Source organism: Syngnathoides biaculeatus, chromosome 3, assembly GCF_019802595.1.
Source record: "Syngnathoides biaculeatus isolate LvHL_M chromosome 3, ASM1980259v1, whole genome shotgun sequence".
In the NCBI taxonomy this organism is placed as follows: Eukaryota; Metazoa; Chordata; class Actinopteri; order Syngnathiformes; family Syngnathidae; genus Syngnathoides; species Syngnathoides biaculeatus.
The window spans coordinates 24428107-24452002 of record NC_084642.1 but is presented as its reverse complement, the minus strand read 5'-3'; the positions used below and the strand labels follow the sequence as shown (position 1 = coordinate 24452002).

The following is a 23896-nucleotide window of genomic DNA, read 5'->3' as shown; positions in this document are numbered from 1 at the left end:
CACGTGAAGGTGGGAGAAGACCCAGCGATCCGTGCATGACTGGAGCATTAAACATGAGTGGCTACGCTGGCCTGACTCCACCAAATTCTGGAACCTATTAACAGCCAAGGATGATTCAACAAAATTGCACAATTCTTCTGCTTTTTCCTGAAAAACAGCACTTTATTATGTCATCCCACTGGTCTTGTTATTAAGGTTCGGGAAGAAAAACGCAAAAAGTTTGAAGGATTTTCAAATGTTATTTTTGGGGAGAACACATTTTTTTTTTTAATTCCAAGCATGACTGTTTGTTATTGAAGCCACAAACATAACCACCGATATGAAGAGTAAGCGGCTGTAAAATATCCCAAAACAGTCAAATCGTACATTTGTCATCTTTGTTATTTGATTGTTTGCTACATTTGTCCAATTATTTATATTTATTGTTACTCAACGGCACTTCAACACGACAACTGCAACAATAATGGACAAGTTTTTTTTTTTTTTTTTTTTTAAATCAGCTGTCCCTTTTCTCACAATCTGCTTTTGAAGTGTCTGCTACATTCATCAAACGTTGCTTGATTGTCTAGTTAGTTAGTCAGTTAGTTGCCCGGTCAGTCGACAAAAAGTGCGACGGTCCCTCAGATGACATTTTCAGCACATCCACACAACACACTAAAATCGCTAATGTCACTGGCACCATGTGAAACAATACTGAGTGCGCTTCATTTATAACAGCACAATGCGCCGTTTACCGTTGTACGCATTTTTAATTGCTCGTGATACTGACAGCTTCAGCCCCCAAAGGAAGCCTATCGCTAAAGTCTGATCCGACCTCGCAGTCCTCCAAATTCCCTTTTGAGTGAGACAAAGTGGCAGTGTCAGTCATGACGCTTTCTTCTGTATCTGCCTCCTTCTCTCCATCCAGACTCTCGGTACCCCCATCCTCTTCGTCCAGTTGATGGACGTGTATATTCCTCTGAGACTCAGTTAGTGGTGGGATGTTGACGGTGCTTGCCCGGTTCCTCTCCATTTGGTACTGGTCTCTGGCCTTTAGCATCAGCTTGTACGTTTTGCTGCGGTATTTATGAACCAAGTGGTAACATATGGCTCCTAGAAGAGGAACGGTGGACACAGTCAGAAGGCAGATGCTGACTGAGATGATGATGATCAGATTCGGCACCTTCTTTTTGGTGCTGAACAGCACTTGCACTTCACAGTCTTCCCCCTCGCGGGTCAAACACAGGGAGTAGTTGGTATCAGGCCGCAAACCACTGAGTTGGTAGGTGCTCAGACCCTCTTTAACCAGCGACCACAGCACAGGTGAGTGTTCGTGTTCAGTGGTTACACACAAATACAACCCTCGTGAAGGGATTTCTTCAAAGTCGTTTTCGGTGGCGTTGTGAGGGCCTTCCGATGATGCGACGGTGGCGGCAGTCCGGTTTTCCTGCGTGTCTCTGGGTATAAGAACAGAGTTGAGTCGTATTGTTGCCTCTGTTTCTGACACCCATAGGGTAATGACACCAAAGTCGAACATGTCGGGATTTGTGTCATCCGAGCTCCCATTTAAGAGTTGGCTTGAGGTGTGGATTTTTTTAGCTTTCAATCCGCATTTAAATGGAGCTATTAACTCATTGAAAGGCTGTGGGTTCATCTCTTTGGTGGGCGAAACAGAATCAAAAACAAACATTCCAGTTGTTGACTTTATTGGTTGCTGTGTTGGACTGTAAAGCACTTTCGTGGTCTTGTCCTTTGCGGATGTTTGTTCTGACGCAGACGCCACTTTGACAAAAATCCAGCCTACCGCAGTGCCAAATTCATTTGAGGCAGAACAAGTGTAGTTGCCTCCAACGTCTGCGCTGAGGTGTGAGAGGATGACGGTTCCGTTATTAAAGACTTGGACAGAATTATTTGACAATAAGGACCCATCATTTGATGGATTCTCTGTAAAAGTCTGGTTCAGTTCGTGTGCTTGACTGGGAATATTCCATGTGACCAATGGCTCTGGGGTCCCTTGATACTCACAATGTAAGACCAAATCGTCGCCCTCGTACAAAGTCCTGTGGTCTATATTTGGCTCAGTCCATATTGTGACATTTGGGTGGGTGCATTTTGAAGCAGGTAAGTTCACTATCATTTCTCCTTCAAGTGTCGCTGGAGTAGCGCAATTGATCAAGTTGTGTTGAGGGATGGAGATGGTAGTCGTTGAAAGCCAATCTCGAAACCAGTCTATGTAACAAGTGCATGCAAAAGGATTGTCGAAGAGCTGTAAATGGGATAAAGACATCAAAGAATCAAATGTCCCCTCAGCTATAGTCGAGAACTTGTTATTGTTAAGACGAAGGGACCTGAGGTTTTTGAGATTAACGAAGGCATCTCTGGGCAGAGTGACCAACTCATTGTGGTTCATCTTCAGAAACTGCAGGGCAGTTAGATTCTGCAGATCCCCCCATGGGAAGTCAACTATTTTATTGTGGCTGATGTCCAAATTACGCAGCAGAACCATGGGAGTGAGGCTTCCTGGCTCGATGGAGACAATTTCATTGTGGCCCATCCATAGCGACAACATCTGGGTGACGTTGTCAAAAATGCCTTGTGGTACCATACTGATCTTGTTTGCTGAGAAACTGATAGTGCTAACATTAGGGGGCACGGGAGTTGGGATTTCAACCAAGTCTCTGTAGGAGCAATCCACAAAATAATGTCGAAATCTGACTGAGCAGGTACAAACTGTTGGACATCCAAGTAAGGCACCGAATAGTGTGGAAATCACCACGGTTAAGTACAGGACTCTGGCAGCCATTTTCAGCTCCTGTAAAAGAATGACAACTTTTTAGCCAATGGAATACTTTTTTTTTTTCAACAACTGTTTCACACATAAAAAAACCTCAATGTCAATTTTGATTTGAATTGTTAAAAAAAAAAGAGGGTGTGTAAAGCAAGCTACGTCTTGATCCTAGGAACACCACGCGAAGGACACAGCTGAAAATTGTGATGAAACAGAAGCTTTCAGTAAAATAGCAGCAAAATTCATTGAAGGTGTGCCTTTTTTTTTCCTCAATATTTGAGCGATTGCTTGCATCTTCTATTTTGGAGGAGCAGACATTTCATTACAAAGTGACATCATTTTGAGAAAAAAGATGAGAGCTCCATTCTCTGCTGCCCGCTTGGATATAAATAGAACAGCTGAATCTATCCACGCAGGACATTTGGAAGGGCATCCAACTCTGATTCACAATGCATGCGGACAGTCATTCAATATTGTGGCATGTCCATATGGACAAGGCAGACACGCCAAAAGACAAAGTCCAAAATGGTGTCGTTGGATAACAACAGAGAACTGTCTCCCCCCCACCCCCCCAATAGCACATGTTCCTGCTGCGGCCACACACGGAGTACTCCCTGTGTATGTTCGTGTTTAAATGACAAAAAGTGTGTCATCAGGGGAAGAGTCTGTTTTCAAAGTACGCGTCCTCGGAGCATCGCCAGGCAGGCAGCTGCAAGACAGATGTTTGCAAACAGGACTCGTAGCATCAGCAGCACGCAAAGCGTCTGCTCGCTTTGCGCTTCAGCGATCTAGCGAACATCCCAACCAGGAGGATTCTGAGACGGCCGCAACGCCGCATAAAAGATTGATGGCGGCGACAGGAAAGATGATCTTTTCAGCGAGCTCTCTTACCTGCCTGCCTTCACTTGTTTGTTCATGCGTGAGAGGAGCTCCGACAAGGCTACCGTCTTTCTTTTTTCTTTTTCGCCCCCCACCCCTTCCCCAGTCCGAACGGCAACTGGTAATTCCAAGTTGGAAGGCTGAAAGTCAGCCCTTCGCTGTGAAAAAAAAAGAACGCGTATCTGCGTTTTGCTCTATCTGCCCCACGTTAGTCAATTACCGACACAGACATGAAAAAAAAAAAAAAAACCTTAAAGAGAAACCCACCACGTCAACACTTTTCAGAGTAGGGAAAGTAAGATCTATATTCACTCACAACTTTCATGTATGTAACATCACCTAATAGTAAGTTTCCTCCGGCTTGTCCCATTAGGGGGTCGCCACAGCGTGTCATCTCACATGAACGCTCATATTTGTTTGGCACAATTTTTACGCCGGATGCCTTTCCTGACGAGTGGAGGCCCTAGTGAGATAGAACTCACGACCACTGGTTGAGCAAACCAATGCTCTAACCACTGAGCTATGGTGCCTTTAACATTATAAAAAATAAGATGGGAAATCTGCATTTAAGATTAAAGAAAACTTTTTTTTCCTTTTTTTTTTGATTGACACAGTCCAGAATGTGGTCACTAATGGTGTAGTGGTACATATACCTTCCTTTGGTGCAGGCAGCGTGAGATCGATTCCCGCTCAGTGGTGGTGGAGATATCTTCCCTGCGACTGGTTGGCGACCAGTTCAGGGTGTAGTCCGGCATTCCCCCAAAGATAGCTGGGATAGGGTCCAGCTCTCTCCCCGGATAAATGCAGAGGGGTTGCGTCAGGGAGGGCATCCGGCGTAAAAATTGCGCCAAACACATACAAGCGTTCATCTGAGATGACATGCTGTGGCGACCCCCTAATTATCACGAAACATCGGAACGGGGGTAGGACCCAAATGCAGGACTCGGACGATGCAAGGTAGTTCAAGGAGAAACGTTTATTATATGCCGAGGTCGGGGATCGAGCAGGCAGTCCGGTGCAGCAGCGGTAGTTGGGACGTCGGGCGAAGAGAGCAGGTGAGCGGGCAGGCAGGAGTCGGTACACAGGAGAACGATCAAGGCAGGCAGAAGTATCAAAGGAGTCAGGCTTACAAGGTTGGTCGGAGAACGGGCGAAGGTCGGTACACACAGGTTGTCGATCAGGGATACGAGAGTGCTGGAACGGGACATGAAGCTCAACGAACTGGCGGGGACCAGTCGTCATTGGGGTGATATAAATACACAGACTAATCAGCCCGCATGAGACGGAGGTGTGCGCCTCAATCAGCGCACCCACGCGGGCACCCACGCGGGCACCCACGCGGGCACCCGCACAGCTCGTGCTGGAGCGGCAGGATCATGACAGTACCCCGCCCCCCTCAAAGGCACGGCTCCCAGATGTGCCTAAACGAAAAAAACACAGACAATAATTAACACAGGCAGGGGTGGGTGGAAGGGGGTCCGGAGGAGGGCACGCCCCCCCCTGAACCCAAGTCTGGTGGCCATCCAGGCCACCAAACGCAAGGCCTCCGTGTGGACAGGTCAGGAGGACGACCCGGACGCCAAGCACCAGGGTCCCCACGGGGCGATTAGGGCGGACAACCTCTGTGAGGAACCAAAAGGCGAAGCAGGAACATGAACGAGGCAGGCCACTGCTGCGGACGATAACCTCCCACGCTGTGGTTGCAAGACGACCGGGGATTGGTCGCCACCGAGGCTTGGTCATGAAGCGGCTGGGAGCTATCAGGAGCGAATAGGATGATGGAGAGAAGGACCAGAGCCATGACCGCCACCATTACCATCACAGCCATCCTGAAGTCTCTCCAACTCCGGGGTGGCTCATCAGAACTCCCCAGCTCTTGTCGCCGTTGAGACAAGGGCGTGGGACGGCCGGGGACCGGTCGCCGCTGGTACTCCTGGACAGGAACGTGAGGCGGCTGGGGAACAGTCACCACCTCCTGGACAGGAACGTGAGAAGGCGGAGGCAGCATCACCAACTCCACCTCCTCCTGGACGGGAACGTGAGGAGGCCCTCCTGGACGGCAACGTGAGGCGGCTGGGGAACCGTCGCCACCTCCTGGACGGGAACGTATGGGCGTGCCCGTCGCCGACGAAGCAGGAACGTGGAGCGACCGCGGGCCAAGCAGCGCACCCGCGCGGGCGCCCACGCGGGCACCCACACAGCTTGGCAGGATCATGACACTAATGGGAAAAGATGAAAGAAATACATACATTGACGCAGTCCAAGATGAATTCATTAAGTAAAAATGCAAAAATGACAAAAAAAAAAATGCTACCAAGGCTGCTATTTGTTTGCTGAGAAATACTGTAATTATAATATTCAGTTTTATTTTGATGATCGATAAAAAGCTCCATCTTGATATTTGTGGTATTTTAAAATAATTTTAAAGGTACTTATTAATTAATAGTTTGCATAGGCTGTATTGATTAAAGGGGCAAATACCATACCTGTCAACTCGTACAATTTAGCTCATACAGTTACAGCTAGTTCATACAGATTTTGTGCTGAATTTTACGTATACGGCCGTATGTCACAAATCATACGGCTTGTGAAAATTTCCGTTTGCTTTTGCCCAGAATGGCGCTAGTCTACTCTATTGTGGGGAAAACCCACAGCTGGGGAAATCCAAACTTAGCCTGCACCAAAGATTTTTGTGGCAGCAAGCATGATGTTTAGCGCAGCGGCAATTGATGATTTAGATCAACAAAATCCTTTCATTTCCGGCAACTTTCCACTAAATCCTTGGCCCGGATCGAGCACCGCGGACCCTGACAGCTCACCACGGGAAACATGGAGGCTGCGGCCGAGGATCTACTGGCCGGCCCTCGGCTACCAGTCACAGTCTATCAAATCGTTAACGATACGCTATTGGGGACACTGACCTATTGAGATAGGAGCTATACGGGGATATTACTTGACTGCCATAAAAAGTGTCATTTTTTTATCTTGACTTTGATCATTTCTGGCTCAAATTTGACTTAGCTTGTAGCTAATGTAGCGTCCATGCTCGGTGGTTACATGGGATTATTGTATCTGACTTTGTAGCTGTCTTGCTAGCATTCTAGCTCATGGTTGTGTTTTTATAACAGCTGGCAATAATATGATGAAATGCTGTGTTTTCACCGCAAGGGTGTCATGTATGTCAAGATAGACGTTCTATTTACTAAGATTGAGAATGGCTTCATAGAAACAATAGCTAATGTCAGTGAGTTCATCTATAATTTATTGTTAGCCTTATCATACAGATTAGCTCCTTCCTTATTCACTAAAAGTAAGGAATTGCTCATCAGCATGTAGTAGATATGTAATCTTTCAAAACATTTTTCTTTTCGCGTCACTGATTGTCTTTGGTGAATGTCTCTTACAAATATCTGAGGTATTGTAGCCTGTCTGATAAATAGCCATATTTTTGATCATTCTATTTAGTAGAATTCGACATTAACTTCAGATATTATCATTATGGAGATCTACAATAAAAATCATTGAAAAACTTCGTGTTTTTTCCCTCCGTTATTTTGACATACAATTCGCTTCGGTGTGTTATAATGATGTTTTTGCTCTCTATAAGATTTTTTTTTCTTTTTTTTTTTTTTTTTTGGTAGTTTATACAGGTTGGCGCTCCGATAAATTGACGGATATGCAATACTGACCTGGCAAGCCTCATCCAGAGCTTCTATTTCGCAGACCTTCAAAGGTGAGAAGACTAATTCTCCACTAGATGGCAGTAAAAGCCTTGTCTGTTTGCTAAGATCATGAAGAAACCCTCTTTACAGCACAGTACAGCCTGTATTCTCAATTTTCTTTTAATCTCAATTGGAGTCTTTGACTAAATGTTCCAGGTCCAAAATTATTCTCACCCTCTCTCGATACCAATTCAATATTATCTTTATGTTTATCTCTTAGCTTTGTTCTGAATGATGTATGGTGGGTTACTGGTGTTGTTCCATTTAAATCACTAACATAACCTTTTTTACTGCTTTGCCACTTGCTTGTGTACTTTCAGTTTTTCAACTTCTTAATCTTGAAATTAAATTCATAATATTTTTCTGGACTGTATAAACTGTACACATTTATATTTCCCTTGTGAACAAATGATGCCACAAAGCTACAGATTTTGTTCCGTAATGTTCCTGTGTGTCTGTGTGCAATTTTAGCTGTCTGTTGCCTTTTTGTGTGTATGTTAATAATGCATACATTATACATAACAGTGTCTGCCACCATGTGAGATTGCCGAAAAAGCTCCATTTTGGTTTCGGCGACCTCATCACAGCACCTCTTCTGGAAAACCTCAGATGGGCCTCGACATGCGCCTTCTTGAGCAGGTAGAAGTTGTGGGCATTTCAGTTCATCGTGTGGCAGTGTTAGCTATTTTTTTGGGGGGTGAGGTTTGGGGTTGGATGATTGGGGTCCCATTTGCTCACTAAAGCCCAATTGCTAGTCCACTTTGTGCAGCTCCCTTTACCTTTTTCACTATCATTCTCATCCCGCAAGGTAATCAACATCTTACATGGAGCACCAGAGCAAGGGCACTTGACTGTATTGTGTCTTGAATTTTTGAATTAAAGCACGAATAGTTGTCACCTTATCATCGAGTGTTCTGCTGAAGGTTTTTTTTTTTTTAAACAGTATACAGCATTGTGCAGATCTACACTCTTGTCCCCTTGACATATTTTGGCAGCTCTTTAGTTTTGGAATTGTGTGTGTTGTGGTGCTGAAATATTTATTCAGCACTTCACAACAATTAGTTTTTTTAAATACACGTTTTTACCAATATCCTGTCTATTAACAAAATGAATAAACAACCACGAAAATTGGAGCTGGGTTGTTTCATTGTAAGTGAGCAAATTTCAAAAATCCACAGGGGAAGAAATGATTATTTTTTTGCCCCCCGCTGCTGGACAACCGGCAGGCAGCCAGATATGTTACGCTGGTGCTGATGAAAGACGGCTTCCGCTGACACGGCCCTGCATGACAGAGTAATGAATGATTGATGAGCTCCGGCGATTTTGCAGGATGTAAGGAAGAGTTTTCCTCTTTTTACACATTCAAACTTGCTACAAAGGCATCCAAAGAGCCCGGTCGTGCCACTTTGAATCAGAATCCAGCCGTGGCTGAATTTAATCAAGTCATCTTACATTTTTCACCCAGCTGGAAAATTAAAGAGATCACGTGTGTCAATGGAAATTGCACAGAGGCTTATCCTTATTCCCACCACTCCGCCTGCCGTCTGCTCCATCTATCTCCCCGGTAAACTCACACCCCTCACTCGAGGACAGCAATGTGATTTTGGCAATAATGTAGTTCTATTGCTCCTCCTGTGATGCCCTGCGGTATCGCTGACTATAACAACGCAGTACAGCGAGCTTGGAGGGCTTTGGAGAGCCTCATTTGCCTCCATAATCTCCGCCAGTCATTGACATGCTGGCATCGGAGAACGTACTCACGCACACGATGTACGGCGAGAGGGACAGAACATGTTTAAACAGTCCTCGTAAGCGTCTGAGTGCAGGCTGAATTATCATACCGAAGACACTGCATTATGCAAATGCACTATGGTTGCTCTCTCTGACAGAGCTGGTAAATTGGATAATGCTTTATGATCAAGTAAGAGAGAGTTAAAGCTCGGTAGATCAGTGCATTTCATACCTCTATTCTTGGAACATGGCTCGGAACGCGCTGGGATGCTAAAGTCTTTAGGTTGCCTTCCAGGTGTCATGATCTTTGTCACCATTCGGGATGCCAGACAATAGGACACCGAAACAGTGTTGGATTAGACCGCAGACGAACATGGGGGTCATGAGGATAGGCTGTGTGCTCACCAAGTGTTTCATCCTGAAATGATACTAAAATATTTCCTTTCAAATCAAAAGTGATCTTAAGAGCTGGTTTGCCACCTTCGGGAGAAACACAGACCATCAGCAAGGTTTGAAAATAAACAAATAAATCCTGTTATGTTGGGTAAGGTTGAGTGAAATAGGGGTGTCAACGGATAACACAAACATGCGTGCCCACACACACACACACACACACACACACACACACACACACACACACACACCACACACACACACACAAAACCCCGGCCTTGGCTTTGTTCTAAAGCTCTTTTTAGAGTTACACAGGCTCCATTTACTCCTGATTGCCTGTGACTGGTGACCTTTGAACCCAATCCACACAGGTACAGCGGGAGGACCCATCAATGCCTGGCAAGTGTTTTTTTCTTTCTTTTTTTTTTTTTTTTTAATACCTCCAGTCTGCTGGATAAATGATGCCCTTGCGGGACACGCAAGTGCAAAGTGAAACACAAACACAAGTACAAGCGCGCTCAAGAAACGACAAAAAGGACCAAATTCAATCATTTTTACAGCCCCATTTGACACGAATTGATTACACTTGTGAAATGATCTCGCTGCCTCGGTGTTTTCTACCAACTAACCACTGTAACCTGTACGCTTCCCTACACCACCCACGTTTTTTCTGATTGTATAATTTAGCAGGTCCATGGCACTTATTTTTGTACCTCCATAATTTCTAACATCTGTATCTATCATCTCTCTTTTTAATCATACAATAAGTCTTCCTCTGTCAGGAGGCTAAATGAGGTGTAACACATCCACTTCTACACTAATCGTAATTATATCAACAGCTTTTTGGTCCAAACAGTTTTTATGCCAAACTCGTGTACTGGAGCTAATTAGAATGTGTAAATGTACCTGTACACACATCCGTGCATATTCAGATATTTATTCAACATGAAGTAATCATGCTTAGAGTGTTAAAATTGGAATACGCTGTTCTTCCTCTAAACTTCTTCCTTCTATCCACCTCATGTCTTGTCGCAGATCCATCGGTTTAGTCGGGCCTCCGAGCACCTGGGACAGCACCGCCGGACTCCCTCACAAGCTCCCATCTCACATAAGTGTATTCAGCTCATCCTCTCCGGCCAGAGAGGTCACAGCCTTATCGTGTCCTGTGCTGTTGCTGTCAGCTCAGCAGCCACAAACCATAACTTAGAAGTGCTAGTCAAGGCGCAGAGCGGTCAGCGCACGAGAGAACGAGAGATTGGAGGGAAAGAGAAAGGGGAAGACAAAAAAAAGAGGATGTGTCCAGAGGAAGGAGGGGAAAGGTCAGCTACTGGGGTAAAAGGTAAAAATTGTGTGTGGAAAAAGAAGATGGCGGCGTGGGCTGAAAAGAACAAAGAAAGACCTTAATTCAGTCAAGAATCCACCATAATTTTTAACAACAAAACATCAGCATATTCTCCAGTTTCAGTAGATACAGCGCTACGTGGTTTTAAAATGTTTCATTTTTTTATATAAATAAAATATGAAGATGCAAAACAATACTGAGAGAAGTGGAACTATGAATTAAAATAAAGTGAAATGGTCAACAATCCTGAAAAACATAGTAAATATATAATACAATAAAGGAGACAGAAACAAAAAAAACGAAAACGAAGGTGTCAGCGCTGCTGCAACAGCCTGTGGACCTTGGGCCTCGTTTGAATTTCAGGGATTCCAATTCCTTGTTTCAATTCTCTTTACATACGATTCTTGATTACGATTCTTTCAAAAATTGTATATAGTTTATAACCACTTATCTTTCGCAGCTGCAGGACTCGGCATTGAAATTGGGAACCAAATTTCTTAGGGTACACCCTGAACTGTTTGCCAGCCAATCGCAGGGCACATGGAGACAGACAACAGTCACGCTCACAAACACAACTTGGGGCAATTTAGAGTGTCCAATTAATGTTGTGTGTCTTTGGGGTGTAGGAGAAAACCAGAGTGCCTGGAGAAAACCCACGCCATGCAAACTCCAAACAGGAGGATTTGATCCCCAGTCCTCAGAACTGTGAGGCCAACACTCTACAGGTGCCCCACCGTGCTGGTTGTTGTGCAATAACAATGTTTGAATCCTGTGCTTTGTGTGAAGCTGCTGTGCTGCTATGTTGCTAAGATAAGGTAACCTCCATTAGCAAGCGCTAACTTTTCCCCTAAAACTGGCAAAGTTTGTTCCAACATTAAAAATTTTTTTCATGAAGTACAAATAAAGCCCAAAACTTTCAGGATATAATAAATACATGATTTTGTATTCAATCAAAACTAACATAATAACGCTGACGGATTACTTCCAATTTTTTTTACCATATTATGCAGTTTCGTTTTTAGTGTGCAACTTGTAGTTTCTTGCAGTTGACACTAGATGTTACTAAAGTAACTATAATATGTAAAGTGAATAGAAACAAAGTATGTCCTTTTTGACCAGAAAATCACTAAACATGTGATAACAGATTAGATTTGCTGTTCTTCTGAAAGGAAACGAGCTTGTGTCAAGATGAAAAGGGGGGCCAAGATGAAGGCCTGCGAGGGGGTTGGCAATGTAACGCCGCCTCCTCCTGCCACGGGAAGTGTTTTACATTGCAACCATCACACGCTTCCACCAGAGTTCGGTTAATTAAGCACATCAGTTTCTTAATGTGACCACTTTTAATTAAAATGGAATTTAATCGGGAGTGGTAACAGGAGGCTCGTAGTGGTGACAGTCGAGGGAGGGAAGTGTGGAGGTCACGCCACGGCAGGCGTGCGTGTGTGTGTGTGTGTGTGTGTGTGTGTGTGCGTGCGCCTCAAGCTGCAGCAGACCGGTTTCCCTCACTTCAGATTTGTGGGTGCGTCTAATTAATATGGATGAAGCATTAAGCCTTTTGGACTCTGGCGCCTCTCATTTCATGACTATTAATGATTTTAATGAACTGGGCTAATAAGGCCGTTTTTCTTCGTCGAGTTCGAGAAGGGCTGTCCAACACACGCCAGGGTCACGAGGACAGGCTCTCCCCACCTTCACATGGGAAATTAAAACTGCACTCACAAAGCCATTAACGTCAGTGTGTCCCTGCGCTCATCGGCTGGGAGCGCCGTGTGATCGTGTTTATAATGGCGGTTATTTGAGGCCACTGGTCACGTGTGCTTTTGCATGGACTGAAGTAAACTTTTGAACACAAGTCTAAGGCCCCATCCAATACGACGTTTAGCAAAGCATGCTGCGGTTATTGATTTGTGTCAATAGGATAGGAGAGAGCAACATTTCCCAATGCTTCATTTTGAAGGGGAGACATCATGGAAAATTTACTTTTTTGTATACAAATATTTTGGTTTATGCGTCGGCTGGCCCATCAAGTGTGACATTAAACAACTGTGTAAATCTCTTGTTGTGTGCCTGTTTCTGAAAATGTTTCAGTGAGCAAAGTGTTCTGCAGTTCCCCGTCAAATGTTATGTAACAGTGTGGCAAATTTAGATAGCGGCAGGCCCTCACACGGAGTTTCTCCTCCGATGACATGAGGGGATAGGGTGGGCGAACATCCAGAGCCTCTTTCAAACGACAGCCAACCTGTGCCGGTTCACTGCATAAACAGTCAGTGCAGTGTTTGGACTGTTTCAAAAGGCTTTTATTGTCTTTATTTCTACATGTTTTTTTTTTTTTTCTGAGCTCTGCTCCCGGGAATAGAACTAAACAGCCAACTGTAGCACACGCTTGCTAGTGAAAAGGCAGCCAGTGCACTGAGTGACCTGGAAGAGGACACGGTCAAACATCTGCTGAAATGTGCGTAGTGATGCAGGAGTTCAAATTAAAATGCTGTGGAGGTTTGAAATCTGTCCAAAGGACAGTAAGATGTTTTTATCTTTATTGTTTCCAATACGGTTTTCTACTTAATTTAAATCAGGGGTGTCAAACTCATTTTTGGTGTGGGCCACAATGTAGTCATGGTTTCCCTTGAAGGGTTGTTATGGCTCTGGAATGTATAATCGCTTCATGTTATTACACAACAAATTGATGGATAACCTTCCATCCATCCGTTTACTTTTGCCGTTTATCCTCACGAGGGTCGCGGGGAGTTTCTGCAGCCTATCCCAGCTGTCAACGGGCAGAAGACGGGGGACACCCTGAACTGGTTGCCAGCCAATCGCAGGGCACATAGAGACATCAGTCGCAGTCACAATCACACCTAGGGGCAATTTACAGTATCCAATGAATGTTGCGTGTTTTTGAGATGTGGGAGGAAACTGGAGTGCCTGGAGAAAACGCACAAAGGCACGGGGAGATCATGCAAACTCCACACAGGTGGGGCCGGGATAGTACCCAGGTCCTCAGCACTGTGTGGCCAATGCTTTACCAGCTGAGCCACCATGCCGCCAGATGGATAACTAGTTTTGAAATAAAAAAAAAAAACAACAGTAAAAAAACACTTGTTTGAACTAACAATCTTTTATTGAAAAGGAGGCATTAGTACCAAAAAATGCTTGCAATACCTCAAAATTGTTAAAACCAAAGACAATTTAAACTCATGTTAATATAGTTTAGTGGTCGTTATATTCACAATTAAAGGTCAAGTGTCATCCCTATAAACATTCTAAAATAGATATTGTAATGAAAAATACATATAACATTATTAACTTCAATGTCAATGCAAAAAAATTAATGTGAGCGGAGAGCGCGTCATCCATGCGCAAAGTTGCAGAAGTGTCATTCTAGGACATTCAAGTGGTTGCCATATTGGTTGCATCCTCTGTCCGTGACGTCACCTGGACATTCGCCAGTGAAAGCACGCAGTCGACCTTAACTATGGGAAACGAACACTCCGCTTCTGACACAGAAGCTCTTTTCGAAAAGGAGAACACCATACAACCGAGTGAAGTTACCGGGGCAATATTACACTATTGTTTCACGGCCAAACTGCCTCCTGTCCCATGCACTTCCGCTATCGTGGCTCATCGCAGCCGGCCGGTGTGGCTTCTCACAGAGCCGAGCCGTGCTGCTTTAGGGGGTTGTTCATAGCCCTCGCAGTACGCAATGAACAACACCTTCGAGCCGGGGCACTTTAATGCGTTGTCATCGCACGCGGCTGAGTGAGGCAGAGCTGAGCTGTACTGCTTTAGGGGGTTATTCGTAGCCCCCGCAATACGTGATGAACAACACCGTCGAGTCAGGGTGCTTTACGCGGCTGAGTGAGGCAGAGCCGAGCCTTACTGCTTTAGGGGGTTGTTCGTAGCCGCCGCAGTACGAGATGAACAACACCGTCGAGCCGGGGCACTTTACTGAGTTGTCGTTGCACGCGGCTGAGTGCTGCATTCTGGCAGTGTTCTTCAGAGCCGTTGCCGTTCGCGAGCCCCAAGCGCAGCCTTCGCTGGCAAAGCGACTCAGCAGCCCGACGCCATCCGACATGCCCATTGACACATTTTGTATGCGAAGCTTTTGTTACGTTATGAGAGACCGATTACGTGGTCCGCCCCAAACTATTATTTTTTTAGTAGCTGTATACACACCTACCTGTCATTTGGAACCCAGGAAGCTCTCGTCCTCTGCACCCGTGCAATCAATTTTTTACGACGAACCGGGTCTCTTGCAAACTTATGAAGGGTAAATCCATCCTCCCGAGTGTTCATGTCCAGCAATGCCACGAGCCGGCTAACACAAAGAAACAACGAGCTACCTTCCCGGAGGTAAAACTAATGGAAACAAACGAGTCCACTTGAGGGCGGGTCTGTCTTACGTAGCTTCCTGCTTCTTCTCGAAAACAAATCCCTCAAGAGGATTGTCATGGCGGGAGTTACTAAAAGCTGTATACGTCAAAAACATGTTTTGTGGTGAAAAAACACATGGGTCCATGTCGGCTGCCGTTTTTTCATTAATAACATACTAAAAATCATGCATTTCATGACAGTGGCACTTTAAATAACTGAGCTGAGAGGCCACTTTGAAGGAACATTTCCAAAAAAAAAAAAAAAATTGGCCACCCTGACATGATAAGAATACCTTCCAAAGTGCAAAACTTATTAAAGTTCAGTGAAATTCCAATTGCATTTGTACTTGTGAATGTTTTGAAGTGAGCACAAGGGAAAGAACTTCCTATCTAAAATCTGAAGCTTCTGATAACAAATGAGGATGTCTCCAAGAAGTGCTAATAAGAAAACCAAGCAGGAATATTTTGGGAATGTTTTTGTTTTATGTGGCTTCATAGTGTGATGGTATCCTCTTCACTACTGTGTTTGTACGCTTAATTGTTGACTTTTACACCCATTTATCAAAGCCACATTCCCACTAAACAGCACAGTTCAGTTTGGTTCACCACAGTGGCACTCTTACTTATTATTACTCTTATTGTTGTGAATAGTAACACGGAGAGGAATATTCTCTGTTGACCAATAAACAAGCAGTTTCTTTAGCTTTACAAGTACTGAGACCGGTAGCGCAACCAGAGGGTGCTAAAAAAGTGGAATGGCAGTGGTCAGAGGATTGAAATAAATAAAAAAAAAAAGAAAACCTTAAAGTACAGGGCAGTTCTTTTTTCTTTTTCTTTTTTTAATCTACACTTCAAGTTTAGTGTTAGTGTTTTTTGGGGGGCGGTGAGTGAGCTTAAAAAGGCATTCTTCAAAAATATATTGATTATCATAGCGCGAGAGAAAAACATTTCGTATGTTGCTTGTTTTAGCCATGTGATCAACAAACAAATGGCTACAGAATAAAAACGGATTAGTTTCAAGAAAGTTGGGCATTGTTAAATGAGCAAGGGAGGTAAAAAAAAAAAAGTGTGGTTCCCTTTTCTGTGACTGAAGAGATATTGCCCTGGCTTGTAGGAAAGTGTTAACTTTAGGGCATGAAATCAACAATCACGATCAAGAGTAGGACTGCCACAAATACTGGGCCAGGACCTAAGAAAGTGGATCTAAAAATTAAGAATGTACTTCAGCTAATAATGGCGCTCTTCTTTTGTAATGTCAAACAAACTGACACGTGAGACTGTTGATGCTTTAACAGCTTTGCTTTGCTGAGCGTCATAGCACAAAAGTTTGTGTCAGCTTTGTTGCCATTTCGCACTGCAGGCAGCAGTAGTGAGGGGGTGTGGGGTGCATATGCCCACAGGGGCTCACGGATGCTCTGCTTCAGACATTGATCATGGCTACCGTGCAGCAACAAATAAGGCTGTTGAACCCTCGTCCACCAATCAGATCTAACCTGAAGTGAGTGCAGAGCATGCTAATCCTTGACTTCACTCTCACATCATCCCTCTCTCTGTTTTTCTGACTGTCTGGGTCACATCATAGCAGAGTTGCTGGCCTTGTGTGAGATTTACAGCACCGTGTCGCCATCTGTTATGTAGCAAGTGTATGACGTTCAGGCTCCTTCACCTTCTTCAGCGCATTGCTTTGTATTGTAAATGTGCCATTTGCATTCATGAAGGTATTTACATGCATTGGCTAGCTACCGACTATGTATGCTCTCCGCGTCACATTATAAAGTGCTGCACACTGCTTCGACTTTCTTTACGGCACAACTCTCCCCGAAATGCTCTTCCTTTTCTATATTCACGTTAAGTATTATTACGTCTTGTTGGCATGACACAGGAGCATTTCAAGGGGACGGAATAGAAGCTGCAGAAACAAGTTATTGTGACGTTTAGCAAATTCAGGTGACCCGGCTGCAACTGTAACTGGACAATCGTGGACAAATTACAGTTGGCGATTGACCCTGGCTCACCTACCGGCTCACTGCAACAACAAAAAAATGCAACCGCTGGTGTTGTTTTTGGGAAACAATGTTTTGAAACGCCACCAGTTATTTATAACAAGGCATGATTGCCTTGGAAAAAGCGGCTTGCCCTGGTCGCTGTTGCTAAAGGGTTCTTCTCTGCCAATGGAAAATACAAAGACAGGAAACGGGAGACAAGATGGGAAAGACGGAATAAAGCTCCACACACATTTTCAGGACATTTAAGTGCCATTTAGCAATTTTTGAAATGAATCAGAAATCAAACTTTAATTCCAATGAAGATGAGGCATTGCATAAAATGTTAACAAAACACAATAGTTTTCAAGTCATTTTCAACTTACGCGCATGGAATACCCATCAAAGACAATTTTTAATGTTTCTCTTGATGATTGTGTATTTTTTTTTTTTTTACAAAGATCTCTCATTTTGAATTTGATGCCTGCAACACAAAAAAACTAGGACAGGGCAACAAAAGACCAGGAATGTTGAGGAATGCTCAAAATACACTTGACGGTGGAACATTCCACAGGTGAACTGGTGAATTTGAAAGAGGTGAGTGTCATGATTAGATAAAAGGAGCATCCCTGAACGAAGGGCGGGGTTTATATGGATTAGGCTAATAACGTGTAAAAAGCGCTACTACTTGACTTTCAGAACGAATAAATTTCGTAAGTAGAGGTACCACTGTCTTCTTTATTTTCAACAAATGTATCTTTGTTCATCCTTCTATGGCAGTGGCATATAAAGACAGACAGAACATATAAAGGCTCTTTTATTAGACAGCAGAAAGTGTATAAGTGACTTGAGTATCCACTGTTTGTGGCATTGTTGTATGTTGATGTGCCGTGAGATCTTTCACCAGGTGTCAAAGTGACATTCACGCATCCTTTGCAAACGTTTTTGAAGTTCATTTGGTGGATCACTTTTATCTCCGGAAAAGGATTTTACATGACGCCAACATCTTTCCAACGATGACACTCAACAAACCTAAATATACTGTACATGATGTGAAAACTCAAGACCGATAATGTTTCTTTATTCAGCTATGTTGCTGGCTGCCATCAAATAGCGAAAGGCAAAATATTTAACGGTTTAAAAGATCTGTGTTGAAATTCACAGTCACTGATTTTGCACAGAGAAAACACATTTTGTGAGTGCATACATTGAGATGAGCGCAATATTAATATTTCAGTATAAATTACAGTAGTTACAGCAATTTGGTGGTGTTCCCTGAGATTTTCCTAATTGAAAACATGTGCCTTGAGTCAATAAAGATTGTGAAATAATATGTCATGGATGAATTAGAATAACTGTCTCATTCCAGTAACGGCTATTAGGCTAATTCAGGGGCTGGCAAGGGGCTGACAGACAGCAACGAGAAAAAATTCAGACACTTTTAAAACAACAGTATAAGAATTATGAAAAGACTTAATTTGATTTAATAATTATTATTTAATATGAAATATATATAAAACAATTAATAACAAATTGATAAACCTTTTGTCACTACTGGTTTGATCGGGTGTGCCTTGCTCACCTCACCTCATTGATTGTTGCATTTTGTATTTGTCCTTTTATTTTTTTTCCCCGTCCAATATCATGGCATTTTTTTTTACGAATGATCGGGACTAAGTAGCCTTATCTGAGCACGGCCTGTGCCTTATGTACAGCATGTCAGAGATGATTGTTTTCACATGGCAGGCAGATAGGCAGACGCTGCCCTGTGCCGACTCCTTGTCAATTCCCCGAGTGCCAGCATGCGTGTTCACTTTGTGTTATCAGCGGGGAGATTGATTTCTGTGTCCATCTTGTTTGCCCTTCCCTTTGTGCTCCAAAGCTCAATTTAGCGGGGCCTATGATGTATTGACGCGCACACTGCAAATTACCCCGCTAAAAGATGCACGCGCACAAAGCATCACGCCGAAATGGATAGCTTCTGTCCTCCCATTTCTGTGACGGCACACCGTTGCCGTTCAAGGCACGTCCTCGTCGTCAGGCGGCATGTGATGTGGTGCAGGGACGAGGCTAATGTTTGACAGTCAAACAGCAGCGGCCACGCGAAAATTGGATGTCAACGGTGAGTAATATGAAGAAACTATTTGCCTTGTGGTAAAGCTTTTTGTTTTCAGCTCTATTCATCTTGAAATGAGTCACAATAGACTAATGTCATCACTCTTTACAGCAGATCGCTGCCTTTCCTCACACATACACACTTTCTTCACAAGCTGATTCCTTTACTTTATTACCTCGGCGGGCTGTTTGTACATCGGAATCTAATTAACACTCTTACTTAATTTAAAAAGAAGCAATCAGTCTTTTACGAGTATAGAAAAATAATGTGTGTCACTGTGGAATCCAATAAAGTCCAAATAAAATACTTCTTCAGCGATGTAAAGAAAAAGTGCCACCATGGGGCAGTTCTGCTCCTGTTAGACCTGCAGACACCCGAGTTAACCACATATTACCCGGCGGTCAAAAGGACAAATTAGTTACTGTAATAAACGTGGCTGTAACAGCTAGCAGTCCTTTATTGGCTTGACTCCGCCACCCATCAAAAAGAAGAGCACAATATGAGTAGACAAAGGGCTCGAGGAGACCAGACATGTCTCCAGCATACAGAGGAGCTTGCCGCTAAATGCCAGCAGGCTGGACACGTTTAATGTTTCAGACCTGTTATTAAACTCATTCACTCACTGTGAAGTACAGAGCGGCGAGTTCAGCGGTGTCAGGTGCTTCCGATGCGCTAAAGTGTTGAGTTTTTGAAGCTGACTGCAAAACATTTGACCTCCCCGCTCCTCTAAAGCGGAGAAGACATTTCAATTGCCCTACAAAAAAAAAAGATGCAGCGACAAATAAATATTTAACACAACACCATTTTTAATTTCCCATAGATGCCATTGAAATCTTCACTAGATGTTGGGAACAACCCACGTAATTCACACATTCAAAGACAATAGAACAAAAAACATTGTAAATCAAATTGTGTTGAATAACAAAAAAGTATTAAACACAGGACAAATGGGAGGTGCAAAAGGGCATGGAAAAAGACAACTTATCAAACCTGAACGTTCCAGTGAGCACAGTTGTGGCAATAATAAAAATAATAAGCAATAAATTATAAATGGAAAGCCAATCATACCACCATAAATTTGCCTCAACTAGGTGTCTCTTGCAGCATTTCTGACAGTGGAGTACAAGGAATAATCAGACGTTATCCCAGAGCCAAGGGCCACCTCTGGAGATCATTAGAAAGACCCGGAATTAGCAGGTACTGCTCTCACAAGTTAAACAGTGAGGAATCCACTCCACCACCGTGGCTTCTATGCGCGCTCATTCCGCAAGACCTCATTGCTGGGGGGAAAAAAAAATACATGTCAAAGCTCATAATGCATAACAATAATACACATCAGGCTTGGAGAACACATATTACCTTAAAAAAAAACATACCAACAGTGAAGTTCTGAGATGGGAATGTTCAATATTCAATGCTTTTTCCCCGTCATTTCACATTATTACACACTCCCTAATTTCTCATCTTAATTGTTCTACTTTATTCATATGTATGGTTCACCTGGGTTGTTCTCAACATTTGGTGAAATTTTCACGTCAATAGCACCTTTGTATATATATATATATATATTTAATGAAAAAAATATAGTGACAAATACTTATTTCTGCCACTGTATTTCATTGGCTGATTTGGAATGGACTCTGATCTCAGTCAACTGGAATACTTGTGAACATAGCAAACGTCTTGTGGAAGGAGGATGTCAACATGTACCGCTTAATAGACTTTCGCTTGTCGACGGAAATACTCGATACTCTTTTGGGTGTGCTACGTTGCATTGGTCATATTGAGTCCACCTCACAGTGGAGACTTTTTTTTTCCACCTGACATCACACGTATTGCATGTGGCAAAAGCTCCTTTGGTGTTATTTAACCAAGGCAGAGGGCTAGAGAAAACAGCAAATAGCTTGAATGATGATTTTAGCCTTCTTCCCTACTGCTGTATGTTAAATGTATGAGCCTGCATTCCTGGACACCGCAGAGCATGAAAAATTAAATTGAAAAGAGAAATAGACTCCTGGAAGAGATCTGGGAAACTAAAAACTAACTTTTGGATTACAAATATTAACTATATCCAACGACAGCCTTTGATTCTGAACATTCTGTATGGCTCTGAAGCAGAAAGCCTGTACAGCCACTTTGCCTGTCTGTATTTATTTGACAATCACACATTCAATAGTCTGATGGCAAATATCTTATGGGGTCAGTTAAAATCATTTTGTATTGTTAATGTATTGTGTTTCCAGCAAGTTTTCAACCATAAATTGGCTAAATACCAGATTTCAATGAGTGCTCGGGACATTCCCGATACTGAGACAACCTGTGATGTAGTTACTCTGTGCACGGCCAGGATGGCGTAATATATGAATAATCACGCCATATTTAAGCCGATGGCTGCTTAACAACTGCACTCGTCAGACATTGAAAGTGGTCACTACTGGCTGCTGAAAAGGAGACACAATATCATATACAGTATTGGACTTTGTGTCGATCTTATCAGCTTGATTGGTATGGGCCGATTTTTAGCATTTGACGCAGATCGGCTGATCGCCTTTAATATCGATATTTGACGATCCAATCAAAGACATCACTGATTGGTCCCACTAAAGACATTTACAAGACATCATGTATAGCATATTTTAATCTAAAAGCCATTTGTGTGTGTGTGTGTATAATGGGAGTTTCTTTCTCTCTCTCGCTCTCAACCCCTGCATTCTCTCCTTCTGCGTCTCTCGTCCGCAAGTGGATACGTGGCCAAAGCTATTGTTGCTTTCTCTCTTTTAATTTAAAAAGAACCCGCAGTAAACAGTACACAGTATTGTGTAGAAACACAGTAACATTTGCACCTCACTACATGAATTTCTTCTTGAAACGTGTTATTTGTGCCAATCGATCTGCTCTCTAGTGAATCCTTCACATCAATCAACAACTGGCGCGTTCTGCAGAACTCTGCAAGTTCTCCAGGGATGTCAACAACTTCAAATTGCTTTAAACACCAGGCTTACGTGAATGCATTTTATTTTTGTGTGATGTCAATTTATAGCCTGTGCAGCTGTGGTGTTTTCCATCGTACGCTTACAGGTTGTAGTTGTTTCAAATACATAACATATTCATTTTGGTTCATGCAGTGGTTAGTTTTCAAGGAAACTCCAAACGCTTGTGAGAGTGTACAGTTTAAAACCTCTTTTTTTGTGGGGGAAATATTTACTAATTATATCGGCAGAACTCCTGCTTGTTGTCAAGTGAGGGGAGCGTCGTGCTGCCATTCAGCACACTTTTGTCAGTTTGGACCCAGTCAAACCAAAAACCCCAGTCGGGTCACTTGTTTCTCGAGACAAACACCACTGTACTTTCTGTGTTTGACCAAAACACGTTGGCTTGAAAGTTATGTTTATTTACAGCCATATATATGCAGCTCCACTGGTTATGTATTGTTTTTTTTTAATTGGTTGGAAAGCAGATGAAGCTCTTGCTATTGCCAGTGCTACTTGTACAGCCAACTGCCCCACAATTAAAAGAAACGTGAAATAGTAATATATGCAGCTATAAACAGAACAATGACATGCAAAAAAACAGCACTGTCATGGTTTGTATGAAACGGTTTTTGGACTGGACCCAAAAGCAGACAGAGGAGGAGGAAGGAGTCAGTAATGGTTCAGGAATTCCAAGCCGTGATGGTGGTCCATAAAAGGAGGGAGCGTTCAGAGGGCTGGTTGCGAGCAGGTGAGTTAACTTGGCAAGAGGGTGGACTGAGCGCTGTGGTGAAGGAAACACAGGAGGGCACTGAGGGAGGAGAAACTACTGGGGCTAAGTACAAGCACGCGTGTCAGCAAATCAATCTGTCGAGGAACAATACATAGACAGAAATTGCACAAGGTTTGAAGAAAGAAGTTAAAAACTAAATACACATTTAGGAGACAAATAACCTACACTCCAAAGAGACACTAATAACTAATTTTAACATAATTTATCTTTGCAAGGCATGCAGCGCCACAACACAAGGATGAGCCGCTGGTTGCACTACTCAGGTTTCTCTATTTACATACTGACAATTTATCCCAATGTAATTCAGTGACATGAGGTGAAATTCATGATTGGTGAGGCACCGACTACAGTGGAACCAGATAGACAGTAAAGACATAAAGCCAAAAAAGAAGATAAGCCCATGTTCCAATTTTGACCTTAATTGGAACAATTCAAATACTTCAATCAATTGCACACCTTTCAACAATATGATAGCGAGAAAAACAAAATATTCAATATCAAGTCTGGTGCTGTATAAGCAAATAAGTCAAATGACGTGTGGAGCTTGATGAAGCTCAACTCAACACTACCACATATACCAAACACCACTGTGCACTTTTAGTATCTTTTCTTGTCAATAAGGAAAACCAAATGTTACACATTTTCATTCTATATATTACGCAGTCTTTTAGATGTCACCAAGTGCAGTGCGTGTGTTATAAAACTTATATTATTGGTGATGCATTGAGGGAACAGCAATGTCTCTTGTGAAGCCACGGGCCAATCCAAGCCTTTCTGAATGGATGTGTGTGTTGTCTCTTGAAGCAACATGGAGGCGATAACTTCCACTTGA

General features: G+C 43.2%; 1 protein-coding gene across 2 annotated transcripts; it reads right to left on the bottom strand.

Moving 5' to 3' along the window:
- Positions 1-456: 456 nt before the first annotated feature.
- On the bottom strand, positions 457-4099 carry LOC133498477 (immunoglobulin superfamily containing leucine-rich repeat protein 2-like). Of its 2 annotated transcripts, none has more exons than XM_061815358.1 (2): positions 3986-4099; positions 457-2791 (listed from the first exon to the last, which is right to left on the bottom strand). In XM_061815358.1, exon 2 carries the CDS (start codon positions 2780-2782, stop codon positions 749-751), a length of 2034 nt encoding a protein of 677 aa, XP_061671342.1. In that variant the 5' UTR covers positions 2783-2791; positions 3986-4099; the 3' UTR covers positions 457-748. The 2 variants fall into 2 exon arrangements, with proteins under 2 accessions (XP_061671342.1, XP_061671341.1); XM_061815357.1 differs by lacking the exon at positions 3986-4099 and adding an exon at positions 3659-3876.
- Between the last annotated feature and the right edge of the window lie 19797 nt (positions 4100-23896).

What these genes read in the sequence shown, in the direction of transcription:
- LOC133498477 (XM_061815358.1), bottom strand. Translation starts at nt 2,782, where the DNA reads ATGGCTGCCAGAGTCCTGTACTTAACCGTGGTGATTTCCACACTATTC.